The following is a 24,208-nucleotide window of genomic DNA, read 5'->3' as shown; positions in this document are numbered from 1 at the left end:
AGTAGCCTCAGAATCTCTGCTTTTTGCAGATGATGTGGTTTCATTGGCTTCATTGACCAACAAAACCACATCATCTGCAAAACGCTTGCACCAGAATATAGTAGCTGGCATGAGATTTAGCAGCTGATAATCAAAGACCATGATTTTTGGTTGGAAAAGGGTGGAGTTTAAGTATTTCAGGGTCTTGAACACAAGTGATGGAAGGATGGAAGATGTAAAATTCTGTGAAAAACTAAATACACCCCTAGAGAAGGTGAGGAGCAGCCACATGTTGCTAATCAAATGCACTTAATTAACTGACGATATTATATGTTCACAAAATGCCAATGAGGAAAGACATGAGCAATGATCTTACAGAAGCAAATGTTACTGTCCATGAATTTGGGAAGGCTTATGAGGTCTTTTCCAGAAAGTTTTAACTTTAAGTAACATTTTTGTACAGTGAAAAAGATTATTCACAAGTTGAGAATATTATAGACAGGTGCCAATCTTTCCAGATGTGGATTTCGTATCAAATTCACCCCAAGGTAAAGGCTCAGAGAAATATATAAAAAAAAGCAAGAGCTACATCTCACACTCTACAGTTTAAGCTAAATGATTAAAAAAGTATGGGATTCCCAAGAGAAAGTCTCTTAACTCTGAAACGAACATGGCAGCAAAGCTTAGGTTTGCGGAGATTCATCTGAACAAACCACATCTGAACAATGTCCTTTGAAGCAATGAGACCCAAATTTGGCCATAATGCACAGCAAATTTTCTAATCTGATCTGATCCAATCATCCTGTTTGGTGAAAACCACACCATATCAGCACAAACAACTCATACCAACTGTAAAGCATGATAATGGAGAAGTGATGATTTGGGCTTGTTTTGAAGCCACAGGACCTAGGCACCTTGCAGTCATTGAGTCCACCCCTCTTGATAACCTCTCTTGATAACAAAGTATTGTTGAGTCAAATGTGAGGTCATCTGTCTGACAACTAAAACTTGACTCAAAACTGATCAGGCAACATGACAGCAATCCCAAATGCACCGGCAAATCTATAACAAAATGACTAAAAAAGAAAAAAAGATCAAAGTTCAGACCTCAACCCATTAAAGATGCTATGGCAGGACCTGAAGAGAGCTGCACATAAATGAATGCCTGCAAATCTCAATGAACTGATGCAACAGTTTCAAGGAGAGTGGGGCAAAATAACTGCATAATGAAGTGAGAAACTGATAAATGATTACATCAAGAAACTGATGTTAAAGATGGTTCTACAAGCCACTGACTCACGGGGTGTACTTAGTTTTTAATTGCACTGCATGGAGTTTGGTGGAAACTTTATTTTTCACATGATAGTATGTAGGGCATTTTTAAAAATGTAAATATATGACTGTATGCTGTATACTATATATTGTAGTACTTTTTAATACTTGGCAGTAGATGAAGATCTCAGGACAGCAAAAGTGAGCCTTCACTCCCCTTAGAAACTTAATAAGCACTTTCCAGATGTTGACCACAAACTAGAAGGATTTTACATAAAAGTTTTTTTTCTTCTCCAGATTCACTTATGTGTCTGGAACACTACACATATCTGTATCAAAGAGCACACAAACACGCCTCTCCTCCTTCCTCCCTGCTTTCCAAGGTTGATAAGTGCCTCACTCTAACATCACAATAAACAGTAGAGCCTCGGCCTGCCAAGGCTACTCGCAGAACAACTGTCAGCCCAGCTATCCTTTTCCGGAGGACACACACACACAAAAACAACACAAAAATGCCCACATACACACTGCTTTTTCAGTTCCACACCATGCAAAGGCAAACACTCACACACCCACACCTCCAAAAAAAACCCCAACTTTTGTTGGGCCCTGCTGTTGCTATGGTTACAAGGTCGAGTCCCCCCAGTATTTTAGGGGAGCACAGCGAGGTTCTTTAACGGTCACATGGAGTGAAAAAAAATCACTGCAAAAACAAGAGGGTTAGAGCTGCTTTTCTGCAGGATACACACAAACTGAGAGAGGCAGGAGTAGTGAAATGTTCAAGCATTCATTTGTACTGCATGAGCATATATAACACTTGCTAACATAGCTCCCACATATTATGTGTTGTGTTCTTGTTAATAATAGTGTGCCTGTTATGACTGAATGTTTATCTAACACAGTCATAAGAAGGTTGGATGAAGTGCTCCCATAATAAATATGGATTGCAGTGGTAGTTTACATTACATCCAGCTCTGTTTAGAGACATAAGGAAAAGAGAAAAAACATTTTTGCATGAATTAAAACTTCATTTCAGACCACCTTAGACAGCACGGAGGATAAACAGAGGCTCCCAACAGTAAAAAAATTAAAATAAAACAATGTTTTACAAAGGCAGCATGGTGACCTACAGCTCAGCAGCAGGCGACACTATACATATCAGGGGGCATCCCAGTTAAAGTTTTCAAAAACCCAACATCCTTCCTGGACTGAATCAGTCATAATGGAAATGGATTGAAACAAAGCTTTAAAGAACGGCTCCAGGTATTGTACCATCGAGATGCCTGAAAAGTCAACACGTTCTCACCCCCAAAGCGCAACATTTTACGCTAGGTGACAAATCGTCAGTATATTACGCTTCCGGGCACCCAACACATCCCTATATTACGAGATCGGAAAGATGAGGAAACATGAGAACCGTTTGGAATAAAACTACACCTGTACGTTCGTTTTACTTAAATCGCTTTGGAAAACACTATCTAACGTCATTATAGTGCTGGTTAAGGTTAGGGATAAGGTTAGGGTTATGGCTGGAATACATGGCTGGAACGTGTATTACTGGATTTCATCCATAACCTGGCGCATAGCATAAGTTCCTCAGGAATGCCTCGGGACTTGACAAATCCCCACTATATTACACCTTGGGAGTGAGAATGGGCTGGAAAAGTAGGCTACCTTTAATATCGAGTGATCTCTGTCAAAATATCTTACAAGACTCTTTAATTATATTAATTCTACAAAACTTTTAAATACATTCTATTCTAAACTATGTGTGGGATAATGTTATGAGCTTGTAATGATGTTGTTGGGTACCTTCTAAACCTCTGGATCTGAGCATCAGCCTGAAAGCTGAAGAGGGCCCTCTAAGTTCTCTGCACTCATACTCTACTAGAGCCATGAAGCCATCAAAGCCCTTAAAATGGAAGCTGACTGTTATACATACTGATATTGCACCAGCAGTGGTGTGTATATAAGCACCATGTAAAATTGAAGTAGCAAGCTATAATCTAAACGCTCTAGGAAACCCAATTAAGGGGATAAATTTATGGCTAAACTTAAGAAGGAAGAAACAGAAGTAACGTTTCCTTGAAAGACTCATTTGGTGGAATTGGAACATGAAAAACTAAAAAAAATGGAGGTTCAATTAGTTTTCATTTTCCTGTACCCAGGATTCCAAAAGAGGCGTAAGTGTTTAAATTTTCAGTTAAGTGAGCTTTGAATTACGTAAGTGTGAAGAAAGATACCGATGGGAGGTCTGAGGATATCTGCATGACCATCTTACCCAGGTTATTATACTATTCCAAGCACTCTCAATTGAAATAAATGATAAGCAATTCAATCAAATGGGACAAATTAGTATCACAGTATATTTGGCAAGGGAAAAAATGAGAATAAGACTTTAAACCTGCATACTGGAAAAGAACAAGGGAGGACTTGTATTGCCCTGCTTAAAAAATGAATATATTTCAGACTTATTCTGAAACTACCGTGCAAAGCAAGATGGAAGGAAAGTGAAGAACACTTTTCTGGGTATATTCCAATTCAAGCATGACTGGGTGATAAAAGACTGATCCAAAAACTAATGGACCTGGGTAATAAATGGATTAATTTATCTGTGAAAACATGGCAAAATATTATCATCAAGGTTAGTTTGATAGAAGAGATAAAGAAGGTGCTGACACGATATTGATTTTGTACCTAATAAATTATATGCAAACCATAAGCAATGGAACATTAAGTGTCTCTCCTCATATTGTACCTTTTTTAAATAAAGTGACACTGTGCAAAGTGAGGCTTTCAACTGAAAAATGTTAAAAAGAAGTTAAAAAACTGATTCCTCTTCAGATTCCTGCAGGTGTGCCACCACAGTAATAGTTTTAAGGAAGAGATTCAAATAGCACTCAACAGCTTAATAAAAGTGCTTTTCAGTGCCTATTAGGCAGACTCTGATCTAAACGTGATCTAAAGAATATAAAAGGGAATCAGTACCTACATAAAGCAAAAATAGCAGAGGGAAGCTAGTTGAATTCAGTTTAGTTTATATAGCACCACAACAACAGTTGCCTCAAGGTGCTTTAAAGACACTACATCTTTTAAAGACACTAAGTAAAGACACTAAAATAATATAGAGAAAACCCAACAATCAGATGAACAAACAGAAATCTGTTTGCAAAACTGTGCTTTCCAATGGAGGACTGAGAATAACATTTAAGGCTCGCTGGGGTTGTTTGGCTGGAAGAGTCTTCGTGGATATTGCATTACTCCAATCCAGAGGTCACATCACTCAAGCTCTTGTAGCTGCTGGAGAAACTGTGGCTTCCAAACAACCATCAGTTACCAAATATTTATAATATATTGTAGCGAAAAAAAATGTTGCAGAATTAGTCAGTATAATGGGGAAAAATATTTGTTTAGTTCCAGGAATAAGGATTTCTTTTTAGATTTATAAATTCTCCATCTGCAAACTTTAAAACAAAATGTGGAATCTAGAGTTTAGTGAACAGGAAAGAAACGGTAAAGAAATGGCTTAAGCAGGATATTCCAGCCTTAGAGGACTGGTATAACATTACTTGTTATGAGTGAGTTGGAAAGAGTACATCATGTCCTTTCTTCAATACGCTAGTTTTATTTTATTAGTACGATTGCTTTATTTATTCCCACATGTTGTTAAGTCTATCTTTGAAATCATGTCTAAATATAACACTGCATTACTTACTGTACCTTATTTATCTTCTTTTTATGTATTCTGCTCCTGGGAACAATTCTGGAGAAGAGACATTCAAACTTTTGGCGACTTTCTGCCAAAAAAAAGGTTTAAATAAACTATTTTTCCTGCGCCTACCAGCAGGCTGAACTAATGCCATGCTAATTCACGTAATGGATACATTAAGCCAAGGAAAATGAAAAGTACATCTGCTAACACTCTGATAACAAAGAGATCAGCCTGTAATCAGATAACTGAAACTGTGGTGACACTCAGCTGTGCACATTCGTCAGTGCAGCAGCACAAGTGGATGTGTCCCTGTTGGGCTGAGCAGAGAAATTGTCATGTTTGTGTTTAAAGAATGCTCCCATAGATTTCAATTTAGGATTCTTTGAGTGCCGTGTCCCTCTCTTTTAATGTCTCTGCTTAAAGCAAGTCAGAAATCACAGTTTTACACTAGTCTTCACTAATTTTCCAACTAGCCACTGGTTTAAACTTAATTCTTAGAAAATCAGCAGTCACAGTGTGTTGTTCCTATTGGTTTGGATTACAGCATGCAGCTTTAGCCTAAACAAAACTAGACAGTTGGTTATGCTGTTCTCACTATCTCTACTTTTAAGATTAGGCTTAAAACTTTCATTTTTGCTAAAGCACACAGTTTGGGCTGGATCAGGTGATCCCGAATCCTCCCTTAGTTGTGCTGCAATAGGAGTAGGCTGCCGGGGATTCCCATGATGCATTGAGTGTTTCTTCTTCAGTCACCTTTCTAACTCACTATGTGTTAACAGACCTCTCTGCACTGAATCATACTTGTTATTAATCTCTGGCTCTCTTCCACAGCATGTCTTCTATCCTGTCTTCCTTCTCTCAGATGGCCCCGCCCCTCCCTGAGCCTGGTTCTGCCAGAGGTTTCTTCCTGTTAAAAGGGAGTTTTTCCTTCCCACTGTTGCCAAAGTGCTTGCTCATAGGGGGGTCAGATTGTTGGGTTTTTCTCTTTATGTATTATTGTAGGGTCTACCTTATAATATAAAGCGCCTTGAGGCGACTGTTGTTGTGATTTGATGCTGTATAATTAAAATTGAATGGAAATGTTATACATATAGTTTTGTTATATCTTTAGAAAGTTGCAGTTAATTAATATTTTCAAATTGCCTTTATCATCTTGTATTTCTTTTCAATTCATCATTTATTTATTTGATCAGTATTTCAGCACCCAAAGACAGCAAATAGGAGTACTATAAAACAGTCATAAGCAACAAATCCCCAGGTTGGAAAGCAGAAAACACTGAAATTTTTGCCATTAATACCCATATATTACTCAAATGAATGACTAATCCCTTTGGTAGAGGTTTGAATACACCAGTAATGATTTTAATTGAACACTTTAATGGGAAAATGCTTTTTGTTTAAATGCAGAAATACAGGTAAATGAAAGACAAAGTGCTATCTACAGCCGTAAATATACGAGGAAAGTACAAGGATACAAAGTTGGTGGGGCTTCAAGCACATTTTATAGCTGCTACATGAATGCAATGGATTCACTGTTATGGTGTTTTTACAGTTTGAGATGTTTTTCCTCAAGTGAAGGATGTGAGTGCTTATCTGCCATGGTTTGAAATAAAGAAGCAGACACAACAACCTATATAAGATACAAAAAAAGCCCTATATGAGCAGCTTACAGTATACAGGCCTGTAGACCTGTCTCCGTAAGTCTCAGCGGTGGAGAGGAAGAGAAACAGTATAAGAAAGCGACCTTGGACCGGGCGAGGAGACGCTGTTGAGCTCCACATCAATATTTTAGCAGTAGAGTTGACACATCAAAAAAAAAGAAAAAAAAAGAGAGAAAGAGAAAAGAAAGAACGAGGGAGAAAGGAGAAGAAGAGAATGCCCAGCGATTCCAGAGTCATCCAATATTCATGCACGCATCATCGCTGCCATGAATATTCATATGGAGATGAATATTTAAGTGCAACTCCTATGGAGAAATTAGGTTCATCTTTACACTTATCAATAATTTGCAGGCCAGGTGAGTCTCATCGGCCACTAAATAAGTCATGTCTGCACGCACGCACACAGACGTTTGAAGGATGGGAAAAAGAGTGGAAAACAACACAAAGTTACATGTCTGCTGGTTCGCAGCAGTGCCTTGTGGGTAAGAAGAGAAAGAGATGTCAGCAGTTTGATCTCCAAAACCAGAGTATGTGCACGCAAGTGATCTATTACCATTAATGAATATACATGCATACAGTTGCATGGTTGACACACACGTTAACTCCAAAATGTTAAAATGTCCAGCATCAGTAACACTGATTTGTTATGGTTATTGGTCTTTTATGTCCAATGTGAAATATCTGAAAACTGTGAGATGAATTCATGTACCTGTTTTTAATGTAACCAATCATGCTACTCTGATCAAATATTTAGCATCTAGCCAGAATACGCTGTTTTTTTTACCGTGGTTTGTAAATAAAAGAAACCAGTTTAGATCCATTTCATTACTTTATTTAGTTGCAGCTCCCAGTGACAGAAGCTCTTTTGACAATAGGCAGTATTTCACAAATGAGAAATATTACTGTCGTTAGAAATACCCCAAACCTCCAACTGAGAACTAAAATGAAATAATTAATCACTGCAAGCACTGTGACATGAATATTGTACAGCTGAGACTGTGAAGTTAAAAATTTAGTCAAGCCTGATAATGTAGAGCCTAGCCCAGGAAAGACTGTGAAGTGCATTACACTGGAACTGTGAGTGGATTTAGGTCCAAAAGGTTCCACTACTTGGAAAAACCCACCAAAAGTTTTTGTCTCGATTTTTAATCCACCCAACCATTTTTAATATTTCCAACCTGACACTAGTGAAATTAATACATTGATTCATGAACATCTGCCAACTGAGTGAATCTGAATTGTACACATGTGACACCAGCTCACACATACGTCATTATTTCATTTGCTGTCTGTCAAAATATGACTTACTTCTACTTTTTAAACTGTTACAAAGTGTAGGAACAAGTATATTTTTCATTAGATTCCCCTTTTTGTGTGCATGCCTGTGTGTGTTTGTAAGAATATAAAGGACAGAAGAGGACAATTCAGAAATCTCTAATCGTAACACATCCTGTTCTTCTGCGTTACTCATCTGGTTGCAGTGATGTCATTACACAAACACACAATCTCTCTCTCTCTCTCACACACACACACCCTTCTCTATGATATGGTTATGAGGGAGGCTATGCCTTGTAATCCTATTCTCCTTGGTGAGGATGAAGACAGGGTGTATGTTTGTGTGTGTGTCTGGCTAGAAAAAGGAGATCTGAGGTGGAGGGAGGAATTAGGGCAGGAAAGAGGAAGCCAGCCAAAGTGGGCGGGCAATATTTGCATCAAACACTTATATTTTCTACACAGTTACATGTTTTCTTTTTATTTTGAGACTGAAGTCAGTGCTGCACGTCCATGATGGAAGCAGAGCAGCTGATGGGCCCTTTGTGAATGTTTGGAAACATCATACTATACAAAATGTACAAAATTTTTGCACATCTCTGAATGCATCAGCTTAAAATGAACATAGCCTATTAGTTAGTGAGATCAGGTTTTGTGAAGCCTTGACCTGAAAGTTTTTGCTTTTGGGATCTTAGCTTTTTGAATCCAAATGTCAGGAGAATGAGGTGGATCTGACTGTAAAACAGAAGAACAGTGCACAGTCATATAGCAGCAACTTGTCAATCACATGCCAGGCATGCCCTCCAGCATGCCCTAACTCATCCTCCTTTTTGACACTAATGGGACCGTCATTTACAAACTGAACATCATGTTGCATTCAGAAAAACTTGAAAGACTTTAGTTTACTGAGGTCTTAAACAAAGACTCTGAAGGACCATAGAGGTCTATATCATTAGAGTTCCTTCTGGAACCAGAGAAGTCACCCCTGCTGGCCATATGAAAGAGTCCAAGCACTTGTACATTGGCTTTTCAGACCTGGAAGCTACGCTGATCTTTCAGTATATGGCTGCAGTCTATTTCTTAGGCTGTTTTTTTGACCAATAGCCTTTATCTCTAAGTATGTCTGTTTTTTTTTGTTATATCACTAAGTTCTCACTGACAATGATTTAAAATGTACAAGGCTACTCTATTCCAACATGGCATATGTTCATTTCACCACTACACTGCTAGCACAATCACGCATCAATTGGGTAAAAATGTGTACACTGTGAGAGCTGACAAAAAGCTATCCAGTAACTTGATTACTTGTTTCTTCCAACCAGATTATGAAGAGTAAGTCACACACTTGTTGCCATGTCCCTTCGATGCAAACTGAAGTCCAGACTTGCAGGTTTTATGTGCACAGCCTGCTTAAGAATATCAAATAGAATTGGTGCAGACCTCAAAAGAGTCCACAGCAGGTGCAGACTTCAATACGTTCTCTGAAAGGATTACCCCTAGTTACACTATTATGGACACTGTAGTGTTAAGGGAAGCATAGTTTAGATCATGGCAGTAGTTTGATACACAGAAATAACCATGGTACATTTCATCACAATGCACAGTTTTACCCTTCATGGCCCAGCGCCCACAGGCTGGATATTTGGAAAAGCATCGGTCACACTGGATGCAGAAGTGTCATGTCTATTCTATACTATTCACATGTACTGTGAGTTGGTGAAAGTAACACTATTTACCTTGAAGAGGTGATGTCTCTGCTCTTCTGACAACATCAGCTGATGACTGTCTGTTACCATGGCGTCCATGTCCATCAGCCAATCCCACAGCTCCTGGTATTCAGCCTCAAACTCCTGCAGACTGACAAAAGGAAGAGAGAGAGAAGAAAGAGTTAAACTGTTATAGTTAAATGTTTGTTTTGCTGTGATTCATCTCGTCTATTTTATTATTTCCTTTATTATTGTAACATTTTTTTGTCCTGCGGCAAAGGGAAACGTGGATCTTGTTATATTGATAAAGCACATGGCTAAAAACTGACTGACAGATAAAGTTTGTTGTACAGAAAGAGAAAGCAGAAGGCAGAAAGAAAAAAGTCTGTCAAAAAGCAAAACTAAAATGTCGTTCCAGGGAGTATTTTGTTACATTTTATAGTTGCGGTCATAAGTTTACAAATCATGTGCTTGAATGTCATGGTAAATTTGGGATTTTATAGAGTTGGTTCTTATGTTGCATTTATTTTGAACTTTCTCAAATCCACACCGGGTCAGAAATACGTATATATACACCCCCACTAATATTTGGTTAAATGTCCTTTACCAACTTGCACCTCAGTCAGATGCTTTTGGTAGCCACCAACAAACGACTGAACATTGGACCACTCTCTGTGGCAAAGCTGACAGTTCATTTAAATTAGTTGGCTTGTGAGATTATTATAGAAACAATTATATGATACCTGCTGAATTTGCAAGTTTGCTCACTTCCAAAGAAATGAACAGCCTGTAATTTAATGCTAGTTTAATTTTAATGGAGAGATACAGAATATCAAACACAAATTCAGAAAAAAACACATGACATAATAGTTATAGATTGATTTGCATGTCACAGAGTAAATAAGTATTTGATTACCAAGCAAAACATGACTTAGTACTTGTTGGAGAAACTGTTGTTGGTCTCCAGGTTTGCACACATGTCAGCAGGGTTTTGGTCCTCTCCTCTTTAAAGAAACCCTCTAAATATTTTTTGGTTCTTGACTGCAACCTAGCAACTTCAAGCTTCAGCTTCTCCACAGATTATCTAAAGGACTGAGGTCTCTAGACTGGCTTGGCCAATACATGACCTTAATATGCTTCTTCTTTCGCCACTCCTTTGTTGGCAGTATGTTTTGGATTGCTGTCATGCTGGAAGACCCATCCACAACCGATCTTCAGTGAGGCTGAGGATAGGCGGTTCTCATTCAAGACTTTACGATACACTGGCCCCTCAAAGCGGGGAAGTCGTCCTGTACCCTTAGCAGAAAACCAACCCCAAAGCATAATGTTTCCACCTCTGTGCTCGACTGTAGGGATGATGTTCTTTGGGTCACACCCAGGAATTCTCTTCCTCCAAAGACGGCAAATTGATGCCAAAGAGCTTGATTTTATTTTCATCTGACCACAACACTTTCTCCCAAGCCCTCTCTGAATCCTTTAGATGTTCAGTGGCAAACTTAAGACAGGCCTGGACATGTGGACCTTTTTATAACTTATAAATTCCATGAGCAGTAATGTCAAAATGTTTAAGTTGCCTTTAGTAAGTGAATTAACACAAAAAATCCACTATGTGTTTTCTAAGATATTTAGATATTGTGTTCATGACAGTTTATACAATCAGCACCTAGGCTGTTTAAATTTCTAAACTGTTTTAATTTTAATTTTGTAAAACTGTATTCAGACGTGGTTAATATTGTAGGGTCTTTAGCTTACAATACACAATGCCTCGAGGCGCCTTGGCGCTACGTAAATAAAACTGAATTAAACTGAATTGAAAGTGTAGTACGATAAATAGTCTTATACTCTCACGTCTTCTGTCATCCCCCCACCTCTTGCTGCTTCATCCCACTTCCTTCCCCATTCTCCTTATCCCAGATTTCACCCCCACCTTTCTCCATTTCATCCCACTTTTCCAACCTCTCAATGTCATGGCTTTGCCTCCCACATTCTCCTCTTGCCCAGATTTTCTCCTCCACCTCTCTTTTTTCTGTTTCCTCCTCCTTTTCTTATTTCCTAGCACTTTCTCTAAACCTTTCTACCTCCCTTCTTTCTCTTAACATCTTTCCTCTCCCTACTCCCTTATTCTCCCTCCCCTTTTTCAGCTCACTCCTCCCACTATCACCTCCCTCTTCCCCTTCCTCCCTCATCCTCTCACCTCCCCCTTCCCGACACAGGATCACATCAAATATTTATGCTGCTGGAACAGGGGCCGATTGCTCAAACACGCGCATTACTGTCAGCCGTTTTGTTAAGGTGCGTGTGTGTTTATTATTTATATATTCGCTGGCTTTCGGTCTCGGCGGGGATCGCCAACATGTTTCTCAACATTAGCGGTGAAATTGTTTGGAATTCTCCGGTCGCTGACGACGACAGTTTGACAGCTCTGTCAGACCCACAGTATTTCCACGGTGACTCGCACACAAACACACACACTGCACGTACATGCCAGGCAAGACGACCACACATTAAGAGGTGCTCTCTGAAGCACACGCATGAAAATCACTCAAATACACAAACACACACTTACTGAAAATCACAGTTACCCAGAAAGCCGCATACATATTCATCACTAAAAAAGGAAACACACTACAATTTGATGTTCCATCAAAGTAGGGAGAGTAAACTATGAATGAAATTACGAAAAAACAACAACAAATGGAACAAAAAATACTCAACTCTCTCCCATTGTCTCCTACAAGCTACAAAATTCAAACTATTAATATCTTTGGAGTGAAAACATGCATTTATGGGCCTGAATCAGAATCACAATACTTTATTAATCCCTGAGGAAATTATATACATGTAAATATTTTTACATCTGTGCCTGTTGTTTTGCAATATAGACCCAATAAGTGAATCTTAATCAACTGGCAATCTCTGGAGCTGAAAAATTAAGCCAATGCTACGTGCACACAAAACTGCAGTTCTACTCACTTTTGGCTCAAATGGCTTAAAGTGACAATTTCAAATTAAAATGCCCAACTTTACAACCTTAAATGTATGTTTACAGCCTGGCACAAAAATGGATTTAGGATAGGCTCCCTCTTCATAACTTGAATAACGAATGGAGTGAAGTGTTTTTTAAATCATCATTGACCTGAGTACTGGAGTTGGGGGCGTGGTCGCAATACCTGACTGGGACACCTGTTTCACTACAGCTCGGAGAGTACCTGAACAGTGTCTGTAGACAAGTCAGTCACTTCTATTTAAACTACCACCACAGCAATATCCTTGCAACCAAACATATCACAAGAAGTTTTTTCCAACTGGTTGGGCAATACAGATTTTTTCCCTAAACAGGGACAGGTTCTTGCCAGGGCTTCTCTAACCAGCCCTGCATGACTGGGGCATTAGCAATCATTTTCGCACTGTCTGGCATCAAACTCCAGCAACCACTCGCAACCAGTCAGAGAATACTCGTTGTTCCTTCAAGACCGGCCATATGGTTGCAGACCGGTCTCTAGGCCTGCATGACTGGGCATTATTCATTTGATGCTACACTGTCACCATGATGTTCACATGTACAAACTGGAGGACAAGTTAGTATCACGTGGTTATTGGTCACAATGGTCACATGGTTATTGGTCATGTGTTTTCAAAACCTTAATAAAATTATACTTCCTGCATCTTGGAAAAGTTTACTTCTGCTCCCGCACATAAGGAACTTGTAACTATGGCATTTTCTGAAATATTTATAATGTTAATTGCTTCTGTCATCTCAAGAATACTTATGATTAATAACCACTTTAACCTTTCCTCGTGACTGAGAGTTTTACATGTAATAATTTTGTGTTATTTTGCACAAACTCATTCCCAAAGCTCTCTGTTCTTATCCTGTTCCCCACTTTTCAGAAATGACCTTAGTTTATTCTGTGGTTTTTATATCCATCACAATTTCGAACTTGTCCCCATTTTCTGCTTTTACTTTCTAAAAATTGTTTTCTTCATCTTCTGTGGCTTTTTTCATAACTCCATTTTCCTGCTCTCGGCTACAGAGAAATAAAACAAGATTTGCCAACATTTTTCCACCTGTTCACCTAACTCCCCCCGCCTTGATCTTCTGTTATTCTCGTCCTATCCTTTCCCCACACCTCCTGTCCTCCACTGAAAGTGATTCTCCGTAAAATAAAAGCTAAACCGAGGAGAAAAAAGCAAAGCAAGCAAACGCTGCTTCCTTCCCCCAGAGGCGGTGTTCCTCATTATGCGCTGAGCAGAGCGGCCCTTTACTGACTAAGACAGATGAAGCAGATACAACACTCGTACAGATTGTTTTCTCTTGTCGTTTTTCCACCTCCCCTCCTCTCCTCCATTTCCGTCTTGTTCTCACACTAATGTTAACTAAATGCTTTGTAAAACAGTATCTCACGGGGGGTGGAAGACGAGAAAACAGACAAATTGGAGAGGAAGGATCGACGAGGCGCCACTGTGGGGCTGCGTTCAACACCGGGATGGTTACAGAGTGTTTGAAGTGTCAAGTTCGCTTTCTGTCACACTGCGTTGACAGAGTGCACAGGAGTATTATAGAGAGCCTTTCTGACATTCAGTCACCTGAGGAAATTTGAATTATAAGGCTCTATTATTCATTTCTACCTCGACATAATTCCAGTCAACACTGGATATAAAAAATAATGTGGATAGAAAGTGTGCAAACCTACATGGAAAAACATATTGATATCTACACTAGGTATCCAGACAGTTTTCAATGCATTATTTTGCAATGATGTAATAAATGTGCATCTGCTGAGATTAAGTAGGTAATTGCCATGTGTTTCAGTGTAACACTGAACTCTATACATCCTGTCTGTATTTTCTATTTTCTACCCAAACACAACAGAGAATGGCACACAAACACTAAGCAAAGGTATTTGTTGGGCCCAGCTTCAATCTGCAATGAAGGGACTATGACAGGGGTGTCCAACTCCAGGCCTCGAGTCCCGGTGTCCTGCAGGTTTTAGATGTGTCCTTGATCCAACACAGCTGATTTAAATGGATAAATTACCTCCTCAACATGTCTTGAAGTCCTCCAGAGGCCTGGTATTTAACCAATCATTTGATTCAGGTGTGTTGACCCAGGGTGATATCTAAAACCTGCAGGACACCAGCCCTTGATGCCCGGAGTTGGACACCCCTGCACTATGACAATTTCCAGTGTGACGCTATGATAGATGTTGAAGTTCTGTAGTTCTTTGTCTCCCAGCTCCAAATTCCTTCCCTATGTCTTTCAGTCAGTGTTGAGTTTTATATGAATGATGTCAAATGTATGCTTTTCAAAATAACTGCTGTAACACTGTTAGTGTCAGGTGATAGTCCACCCAACTTAAACTTAAAATGTCTTCATGAGGGGCCTAAAAAATATATTGGGATCTTTCATTTTTAAATACTTTATCATACTTTCTTACTGATTTACTCCTTTATGTATTTATTTATTTTTTTAATGATCCGTGGTGTCAATATTTTGAGAAGTTCTTTAACTAGTATTGTATTTTAAACAGGATTCAGGATAGATACCTTGTTGCTAACTAAAAACCTTTGGTTAAAACACTGGCAGTGTCTTTCAGGCTTAAATGGACAGATTTGTTATCATACTTCACTTTCTACTTCCCTTTCTCTCTCTCCCTGCTGCCTGCTGCTGCAACGCCGATAGCGGCTATAACTGCTGTCTCTAATTCATCATCCTCCATACAGCAGAAAGAAGAGAGCAAAGGACAGAAGGCAAGAGGAGGGAAAGCAAGGCTCTCAGAGAGAGAGAGAACGGGAAAGAGGAGAGGAATGGAGAAAGAGGAAACTGTGGAGAAGGTAACAATAAGATGAGAAGACAGATATTCTAAATAAATAAAAGAAAAGAAGAGGATAGGAGTGATGCATAGAGGAAGGCAACAAAGTAGTTGCACTGAGAGAAAGAATGCAAAATAAAGTAAGGTGAGCAGGAGAAAAACACGCAGAGAAACAAAGAGGCAGCAGAAGGCCAAGAAAGAGGAGACAAAGCAGAGGTCAAGGAAGAGCAACCGGGAAAGAGCAGGAACAGAGGGTGAGGAGGAACGCAGGGAGAGATGGAGTGAAGGAAGAAAGGATGACAAGAGAGGAGGATAAAGCGATAGAATGAAAGGTTGAATGAGTCATATTGGCAGCCGTCACCTTTCAGTCAGAGACTCTGCTGGATTTATGAGGTGATTCACTGACACTCGCCCAGTCTAATGGATTCATCCTACAGAGACATTAAAATCGAACTGTCAATGAAGAGCAGCACAGAGGCCCCTGCTGATATTCACACACTTCTTCATTCATCCATGCTAACGCGTTCTTCCTACAGAAACACTCAAATCAAGTTGTCCACAACCAAAAATACCCTGGTGCTTAATCAGTCATTCACTCACTAATTTATTATTTTATTATTAGATCTTGGAAAAGAGCGTGGTGCACAAGTTTAATTTATTTAGAGTTTTGTGGACTAAAAACACTGACTAACACGTCGTAGTATAGGAAAGTTCCCTAAAACTAAGCTAAAAAACTAAAACTAAATGTGAAAAAACACTTTAACCCTTTGACTGCCTCACCAAGAAAAATACAATGAAAAAATTATTTGTCCATATTTTCTATTCCTTTAGGTCAATAATGATCACAATCAAAAAAAAAAATTCATACACACCTTATAGTTTTTTAAATATTACCCTCTACCAAACGGTTGAGATGTCTCTCTATGGTACAACTACATAAAGTTATACAGACATAACTAGTAGAAAAAAGTAAAGGTTATACTCATTTTGCAAAACAATAACTACCCAATTTTGTATTTGACCCACTTTATTGTGGTAGTAAAACATCAAACATTGTTGGATTCCATTTCAACAGTGGCCGTTATAATAACAAACCACAAAATGTATAAAACACCAAAATATTGTAAATTTGATCAAAAACCTGATCTGCAATTACCGAAAATTCATAAACATACATATTCACTTTGACCTGTTGTTAACATAAACTTTTCACTGTAGTGTTGGAACAGCACTAACATTTTTATTTTATTTTCCAGAAAATTCTGGTGGTATATTATATACCATTACCATTTTGCACTGGAAAAATTTGAGAACACACTGAAACAGTTCTGGCTCTTTTCTTTTGCCGTTCATGCAACTTCACCAATACCCCTTGATGATTAGATCTTCTGGTGGTACACTGCAAAGCATTCCTGACTGGCATTCAAGCACAAGAAAACATTGCATTTTGGCATTTCCATCTTGAGACGCCCTTTGGACAGTAATTGCATCGGCCTCGCTTGTCACAGTGAAGTGGCCAATGCCCAAAGCAGTCATATCGCACATCTGGCTGTGGTTGTGAGGGTCTTGGGGTGTATCGTTTCTTTGGTGGTGGTGGAGAGCTGGATGATGGTCGGCCAACTTTGGATGCTGGCTTGTTGACTTGTTTCAAGCTATGCGCAACTGCCAGGCGGAATCTTTTGAGTGTGATTGGTTTCTGGTTTAGTTGTCCACATTCCCTCTTGTAGACCAGCCAGGAATTTGCAATGGACAGATCAAGCATGTAACCAAAGAGTGACAGGTACCATCTTGTAGACTTGACTGGGGTCTTGTACAGGTGTACCAGCATGTCAGAGAGATCTATCCTCCCATATGCTCATTGTATGCAGGGATGAGTGATGGGCATGGGATCATAACTTTCGCCTTGGACTCTTTGCTCCAGCGTTTGACAGTTGAAAGTGGCATGATCCCAGAAGCATTACTTAGCAGGTTCACACATTTGTTGTCAAACCATTTAACTGCAATCACACCTTCAGCAGACCTGTAGTCAAAAGCTCCACGCTCTCTCTTCATCAGCTCTTTGTCTGTCATCAAAGTGGCTCCACCTGTGCGATTTGGTCGAACAGTGCCAATGCACTTGACACCCAATGAGGTGTCTAGGTGCTGGACATTTATTATGCCCTCAACATACAAGAGCAGCTTGAATCACTGGAACATTAGCAATGACCCACTGAAGCTGCCACAGATGTCTTCTGCGTGGTCAAGGACCACTACCTACCAAGAACTTCTGGGACCCCAGTAAGAACTACCAAGCTTCTTCAGGTTCATATCAAGGACCAGCAGAAGCACCTCAAGAATCAGGATGGTCTCTTTATCATTCCGGTACTCCTTGGTGGTTCCTGTTTTCTCTTATCAAGATTTCTCATCAAGGGCCTCCTTCTAACATACAGAACCTCCTCAAGGACCTGCCACAGGACTCCCTAAATCTTCTCAAAGACCTGTGGTCCCTTCTCAAAAACTGTCACAACTTGTCAGACCTCCTTGAGGATTACTTGGACCCCGTAAAGACTGTTTAAGCCTTCCTAGAAGAATTGCATCTTCTTTTTCAGAGCCAGTGAAAACCCTGCAAGCCTTATATCGAATCTCTAATGTTTTAGAACTTCAAGCATTCATTAAACTTCATTAAATTATTTATATTCAATAGTAAATAGTCAATTTCATATGTTAAAACAACAGTTCTAAACATTAGCTAAGTTTTGCTACTCTTACCATCAATTGACAAATCAACCGTTTGGTTGAGCATGTTTTTAAAAAAATATTATGGATTTATTACAGCTATTTTCTGGTATCAAATGACATAATCATGTTCAGTAAAGACTCTGACATGTTTATACTGCAGAAAAATGTACTTACCTTTAAAACTTTTAGCCAAAACAGTCCATGTGTCCAGAGTGATTTTTTGCTTTCTGATTTCCTGGTTGGAGGCTGGCAGATGAGGCCTGCCATATCCTGACACAGTGCCATCTAGTGTTTTTTTTTAGGATAACATAACTCAACCAAGTGGTAGAGATGGCTCAATAAGGTTGAGTTAAGCTAAGTACTCCAGTTCATTATATATAGTCTCTCAAAATATGCTAAACCAAATGGTTGAGCAGGCAGTCAAAGGGTTAAGTTAACTAAAATAAACAAACTGAAATGATTTCGTCAACAAAACTAAATAAAATAATATAATACTATAGATGAAATGTCCTTAGTCCTGTTTGCCTGACGAGGCATTGATGGACGAGTTTATTGAGACTGTGAGTCAACTCATTTCAGTGTAATAGCAGTACTGATTTTCCTAAATCGTGCCTCTGACATACAGTATGCCCTCCAAGATTAAAACTAACACTGAAGCTAATAAAAACTAAAATATAAGAAAAGTTTCAAATTGTAAAAACTGAACAGAAACAAGAAAACCCCTCTGGAAAATAACAGTAACTAAACTGAATTAATAACAAAAAGTCAAAATGAAATCAAAAATAAAAACTAATTAGAAAATAGAAAACTATAATAACTCTGAGTGGAAGGAGGAGTGGAGAACTCTGAAAAATTGGGAAATGTCTCTAGATCATCTGTCTAAAACTACTGGACAAGTTATGGTGAAGCACTTTACAATAATTAGTCCTGAAAAAGATCTAAAATGTCATCTTCAGCTACCAAATGGTTGTAGACAGCCATCAAAAGTCTGTGGTTAAAGTAGAACTGGATAGCAGCGTTTTAAGGTGGTATCACTGTTGCCTCACAGTCAGAGGGTTCTGGATTCAAACCTGTGTAGGGTCCTTCTCATTCTTACATTAAGTTTATTCATCCATATATTTACAAAGTCTAAATCCTCCTTGTTTCTCTCTTATCACAAAGTCATTAATTCCTGCAAAGTCAAGTCACTCAGTCATTCAGTTAAACATGCATTTGCTTTCAATTTTAATGTTCGTCCTTCATGTATTCATGTTGGACTTTTTTAAGATATAAAAATGTTAAATAAGGTAAAAGGTGAAGGAGCTTGGACATGCCTCATCTTTCCTACATAAGCATTTAGATTATTTTGAACATAACAATAAGAAATATGAAAAATAAAAATGGACTTTTTAATTACTTTAGTTACCACAAAAATCTATATCTTCCACCCTAACTAACTTTCATTCTGCTAATAATTTAGAATTGAGATATTTTGCTTGAGATTAGTGAATAATTCTAAGAAGTCTGACCTTCATTTTCTTCACAACTGAACCAAAACCAAAAATCTCAACTGAATGAAACTCACAAAGAAAAACATGTAACATCCAATTAATACAAAACTCATCACACACACCACTGCACTGGACAGACAGACACACACACACACCCGCTTGCACATACCCAAATGTAAATGTGAAAGGCAGCAGCTAACATATGAATAACCAATTAGAGTCCAACACATTCAATGTAAATTACTGAAATATTACGCCGCAGCCTCAGAGGGCTGAAAAACACAAACAAGATGAGGCTTTCATTTACATTTGTGCTGTGGGTTTTCGCTCTTTGCGCACAAACAACTTGCGCTTGTAACAACTGTTATTTAATTCAAATAGAAGACAGTCCAGTGGCACTACAGTGGGTTTGATTCGTATATGTGGACACTTGCACAGACAACGCACGCACTGCACTCTTTGCAGAAGCCACCATGAAGTCACACTGACAACACCCGCAAAGTCTGCAGAACACAACATGCTACAGACTCAAAGGGAGTAATTTAAGCCTCAGTTTTTTTATTTGCATACACACTACTCAGTGTATGTTGTCATTTTCTGTGTGTGTGTGTGTGTGTGTGTGTGTGTGTGTGTGTGTGTGTGTGTGTGTGTGCCCTGTGTGTGAGTGATAACTGCAGCGAGAAGCTCCTCAAAGCCGGGGATGAAACGCCGACAGGCAGCGTGACCAAAGACGGTGCTCGCCGAGCCGAGCCTGGCCACACCAGATTACTGCTGTTAACGCTCACACTGTGTGTGTGTGTGTGTGTGTGTGTGTGTGTGTGTGTGTGTGTGTGTGTGACTGCATTTAGCTGCATGTGTGTGTTGTCTGTTATGTTTGCCTGTGTCTCTTCTATCACAACGGACAACACTGACCTGCTAGTTTTCACTCTTATTATTTTGCACTCCATTACACTCTGCAGCTTCTGTCCTCTGCACGTTCAACACACAAACTCGAACACCTCGTTTAACAGGTCCGATGAGATGCTGGAACTTCTAAAAGTCAGAACAAATGACTTTAAAGTGGATCTATTATGATCATTTACAGCTCCCTGTATTTTATTCTTGGAATACACAGGAGCAGCAAGAAAGAAGTCCTCATTTGTCTCCTATTGGGCCTTAGTTCATTGTTTTAGCTCACTTTCTGTTCCCTTTGAGACAGTTTTCTTCTTATTGGCTGCACATTGCAAACAGAAGGTTTGAACAATGGTTGGCACTTCTGGGCTCACAGGCTCTGTCCCTCAGTTGACCACAGGAGGGAAATTCAGTTTTATGAGTGCTTAGAATTTCTACAGGGTGTATCAAAAGCATCATCTGTCTCCTATAGGATATATTATTATTATAAGTAATAGACACAGAAGCTTGGGGTAAATTTTAAAATACATGGCTGAATATAAAGTTTTACATGCAAAACTTTCACTGTTCACAAATGCTCAATGAGTCGCCCCACAGACACACAATCGTTCCACACTTTGGCCAGCATGTCTGCAGCCACTGCTGTTGTTGTGCTATTTTACTGTACAGTTAATCCATGATGGCTGGAATTGGAGTCAACCTTAATCCCAGTGATAAAATGCCAAATCAGCAAAATTATGACTGATCCATCAATGAGGAAGCTCGCTGTTAAGGAACGCTCGAACTACTGGCAACCACGTGAAATTCATACATCCCTGTATCATATTGCTTCTTTCCTTCATAAGAGATGGTCATTTTATTTCTGTGAATTTAAGTTAGAATAACATGATTTCACACATCTCTACTCAGAATTTAGCCATGTAACAAAGTGGCGTCCTGTCCAGGATGTACTGCACCTTTGGCCCTAGCTGGGATAAGCTCGAGCCTATATTACACTAAATTAGCACATTAAACTGATGGTTTAAAGTGGTCGCTTAGTGTCTTACGGTTCTGTAGTACTTGCATTGATCCCTGTGACCTCCCTTAAAATCTCAGTGATCACCTCTAAAGTAGGGAGCTGTTGTTATCCTGGCTTGATAACTTTTAAATTCTATATAGAGAGACTGTCTGATTCTCATAACCCCAAGAATGAAGACCCTGAGCCTAGTCATGCGGCAGGTTTGAGGTTTGTTAACCAGTTTGCTAAATTACCGTTGTTTTCAGACTATAAGGCGCACATAAAATCCTTTAATTTTCTCAAAAATCATCAGTGCGCCTTATAATCCGGTGCACCTTATGTATTAATTCTGGTTGTGCTTACTGACCTCAAACGGAATTTAAGTGTTACACGGCGCTCAAAAATCTGTGAAAATGTTTTAGTACGACTTTGGTAAGCTACAAAGCTGCACCGCTTGATGGATTGTCGGAGCATTACGGCTACTGTAGTCAGGAGCCTCGCGGAGTTACTGTGCTTCAACATAATATTATTGTGTGTGTATAAGGACCCCAAAATGGCACCTAATAAGAGACATGCTTAGGAAGCAGATTTCAAACTCAAGGCTTTCAGTCACATTTTGTTTTCGCTTAATGAGCCTTATGTATGAAAATAGACCTGTTGATTAATATTGCGCTTTACAGTCCGAAAAATATGGTAGCCTAATGGTGGATGAACTGTGGCCCAGGAGGTCAATGAATCATCTACCAATTAGATTCTGAGTGTATGCGTCATAATTAGCATTACATGAATGTGTGTGTACATGGGGGATGTGGGGACATTTTAACAGGTCCTCCCATGAGACATGCATTTGTTTTACAAAATATAGAGCACTGTAAAGCAATTACGGAAGCTAACAGAAAATTACTAATCACTTATTCTGTTGTTTCCTGTCGTGCAGTTACCTGTTGTTCCTGGCCAGGTGACTGCAGTGCCTCCTGTTGGTGGGTGACGGGTACTGCAGGCTGCTTAGTTTGATAGCCATCTGCTCTAAGGCCATTCGCTGGGCTTCGCACTGACTGGTGGTCTGCTCCGCCTGGAGAAAACAAAGCAGAACACAGGGGTATATATTACCCAGATGGAATTATTTGTTACACTTCTTTGGTTCATTCTGCGATTGCGTTCACATCAGCATATTCTCTGTTATGTTTGTTAGTTGTACCTTGCTATCACCAATGAGGACTGATATGCTGTTTCCACGATATGCTGTGGATGCTGATGATGGTTCAAAGGGCTTCATAACAATCAATATAACAATATTAATGGAAGAAAAGAAACTACAATACAATGCAATGAAAAATGCAACTTACAGGCTTGATTAGCAGCTTCTTTTGAAATGTTTTTAACTGTTTTGAGAGAATAATTTGAGAATAATTTGCAACATTTAAAGAATATTTTGCACTACTGCTTAACCTTGAGAAGATGTTGTTTTATATTTATTATAAAATTCCCTTAAGATGTCATTCAATACACTGTTAACAGGTTTCTGCAGTATAAAATGAAGACTTTTAATGCTACACAGAAAAGAGTTTTTTATGTTTTAGTCGATTAAATAAATAAATGAATAAAACCATCTATAATATTTAAAAATAAATAAATAAAAGTAGACCCTGGCACCCTATGCTGCCAAACAGCCTAATGTAAAATAATCTGTCATGCTACAAATTAACACTATGTCTATATATGTCATGTTCTCAGCTTGCTGAATTGCAGGTTTTCCATGAAGAATTCCTGCCTTTCTCTGGTTTAGGACTTCTGCAAAGACCCCTCAAGAGTAAGACTTTTTAATACATTCTAAGGCGAACTTAAATCAGAGCTTCTTACAACGTACAAATACCCTGTCTTATATAAAGACCAAGATGACCAGAATCAAGGTAACACAGTGAGCCTTCTTGAAAGCGAACAGAGCGTGTGTGCATGATGAAGTCACGGGTCTGAGTGGGATCATCTTCCACTGAGTGTGATTAGCTGTTTATTGCAGATGAAGGAGATTCGGACGTGCTGCGTTTTGACGGACGTGCCCTTTAAAACCCTGCGAGCATTCAGCAAGCCACTAGAAACACTCTCCATACTTATCCTCCGCGTCAGGTGACAACATACACACGCATCTATGGAACGGCACGTACATGTGTATGCATATAAATGTACATACACACACAAACATTTCACTAACACAGATCACCCATAAAACCTGACGCACACATTTAATACGAATTGCTTTTCTCTGGCACAAATTACCCCTCATACACACGCTCCCATCAAGCTCGCACAAATGTTCCCATAAAGCCACACACGCACACAAATTGACCATCAATTGCTTCACACACAAAAACAAACATATTCACACATGGAGCATGATTCGCTGCTCTTTCTCACAAATTATCCTTCTCTCTCGCACACACACACACACACACACACACATCACAGCTAGTTGCACTCGGTATCCAGACACAATCATATAGAGGCACTCAGAGCGCCGCTCAGATGTAATTGCATACAAACTATATGGAGATGAGGCCTCAATTGAACCAATGAAGGCAGAGTGAGTGTGTACAAACAGCCCAATCTGCACACATACACACATATGACCGCCTGCTTTTTCCTCATTCAGTAACAATCTGAATAAAGTGTTGTCGCGTCGAGTTGCGTTCTCCGTCCGAT

General features: G+C 39.2%; 1 protein-coding gene across 1 annotated transcript in view; it reads right to left on the bottom strand.

The window, feature by feature from the left end:
• Positions 1-24,208, bottom strand: part of LOC116310778 (A kinase (PRKA) anchor protein 6) — a 175,576-nt gene that overhangs the window by 87,870 nt on the left and 63,498 nt on the right. Inside the window, exons 8-9 of the mRNA XM_039603722.1 lie at positions 22,453-22,583; positions 9,633-9,753 (exon numbers count right to left, since the gene is read on the bottom strand). Of these exons, the coding sequence (XP_039459656.1) occupies positions 9,633-9,753; positions 22,453-22,583 (252 nt within the window). The remainder of the gene's footprint in view (positions 1-9,632; positions 9,754-22,452; positions 22,584-24,208) is intronic.

The sequence above is a fragment of the Oreochromis aureus genome, linkage group 19 (genome assembly GCF_013358895.1).
Source record: "Oreochromis aureus strain Israel breed Guangdong linkage group 19, ZZ_aureus, whole genome shotgun sequence".
NCBI lineage: Eukaryota > Metazoa > Chordata > Actinopteri > Cichliformes > Cichlidae > Oreochromis > Oreochromis aureus.
The sequence above is the reverse complement of the archived record's forward strand: the minus strand, read 5'-3'. Positions and strand labels throughout refer to the sequence as shown.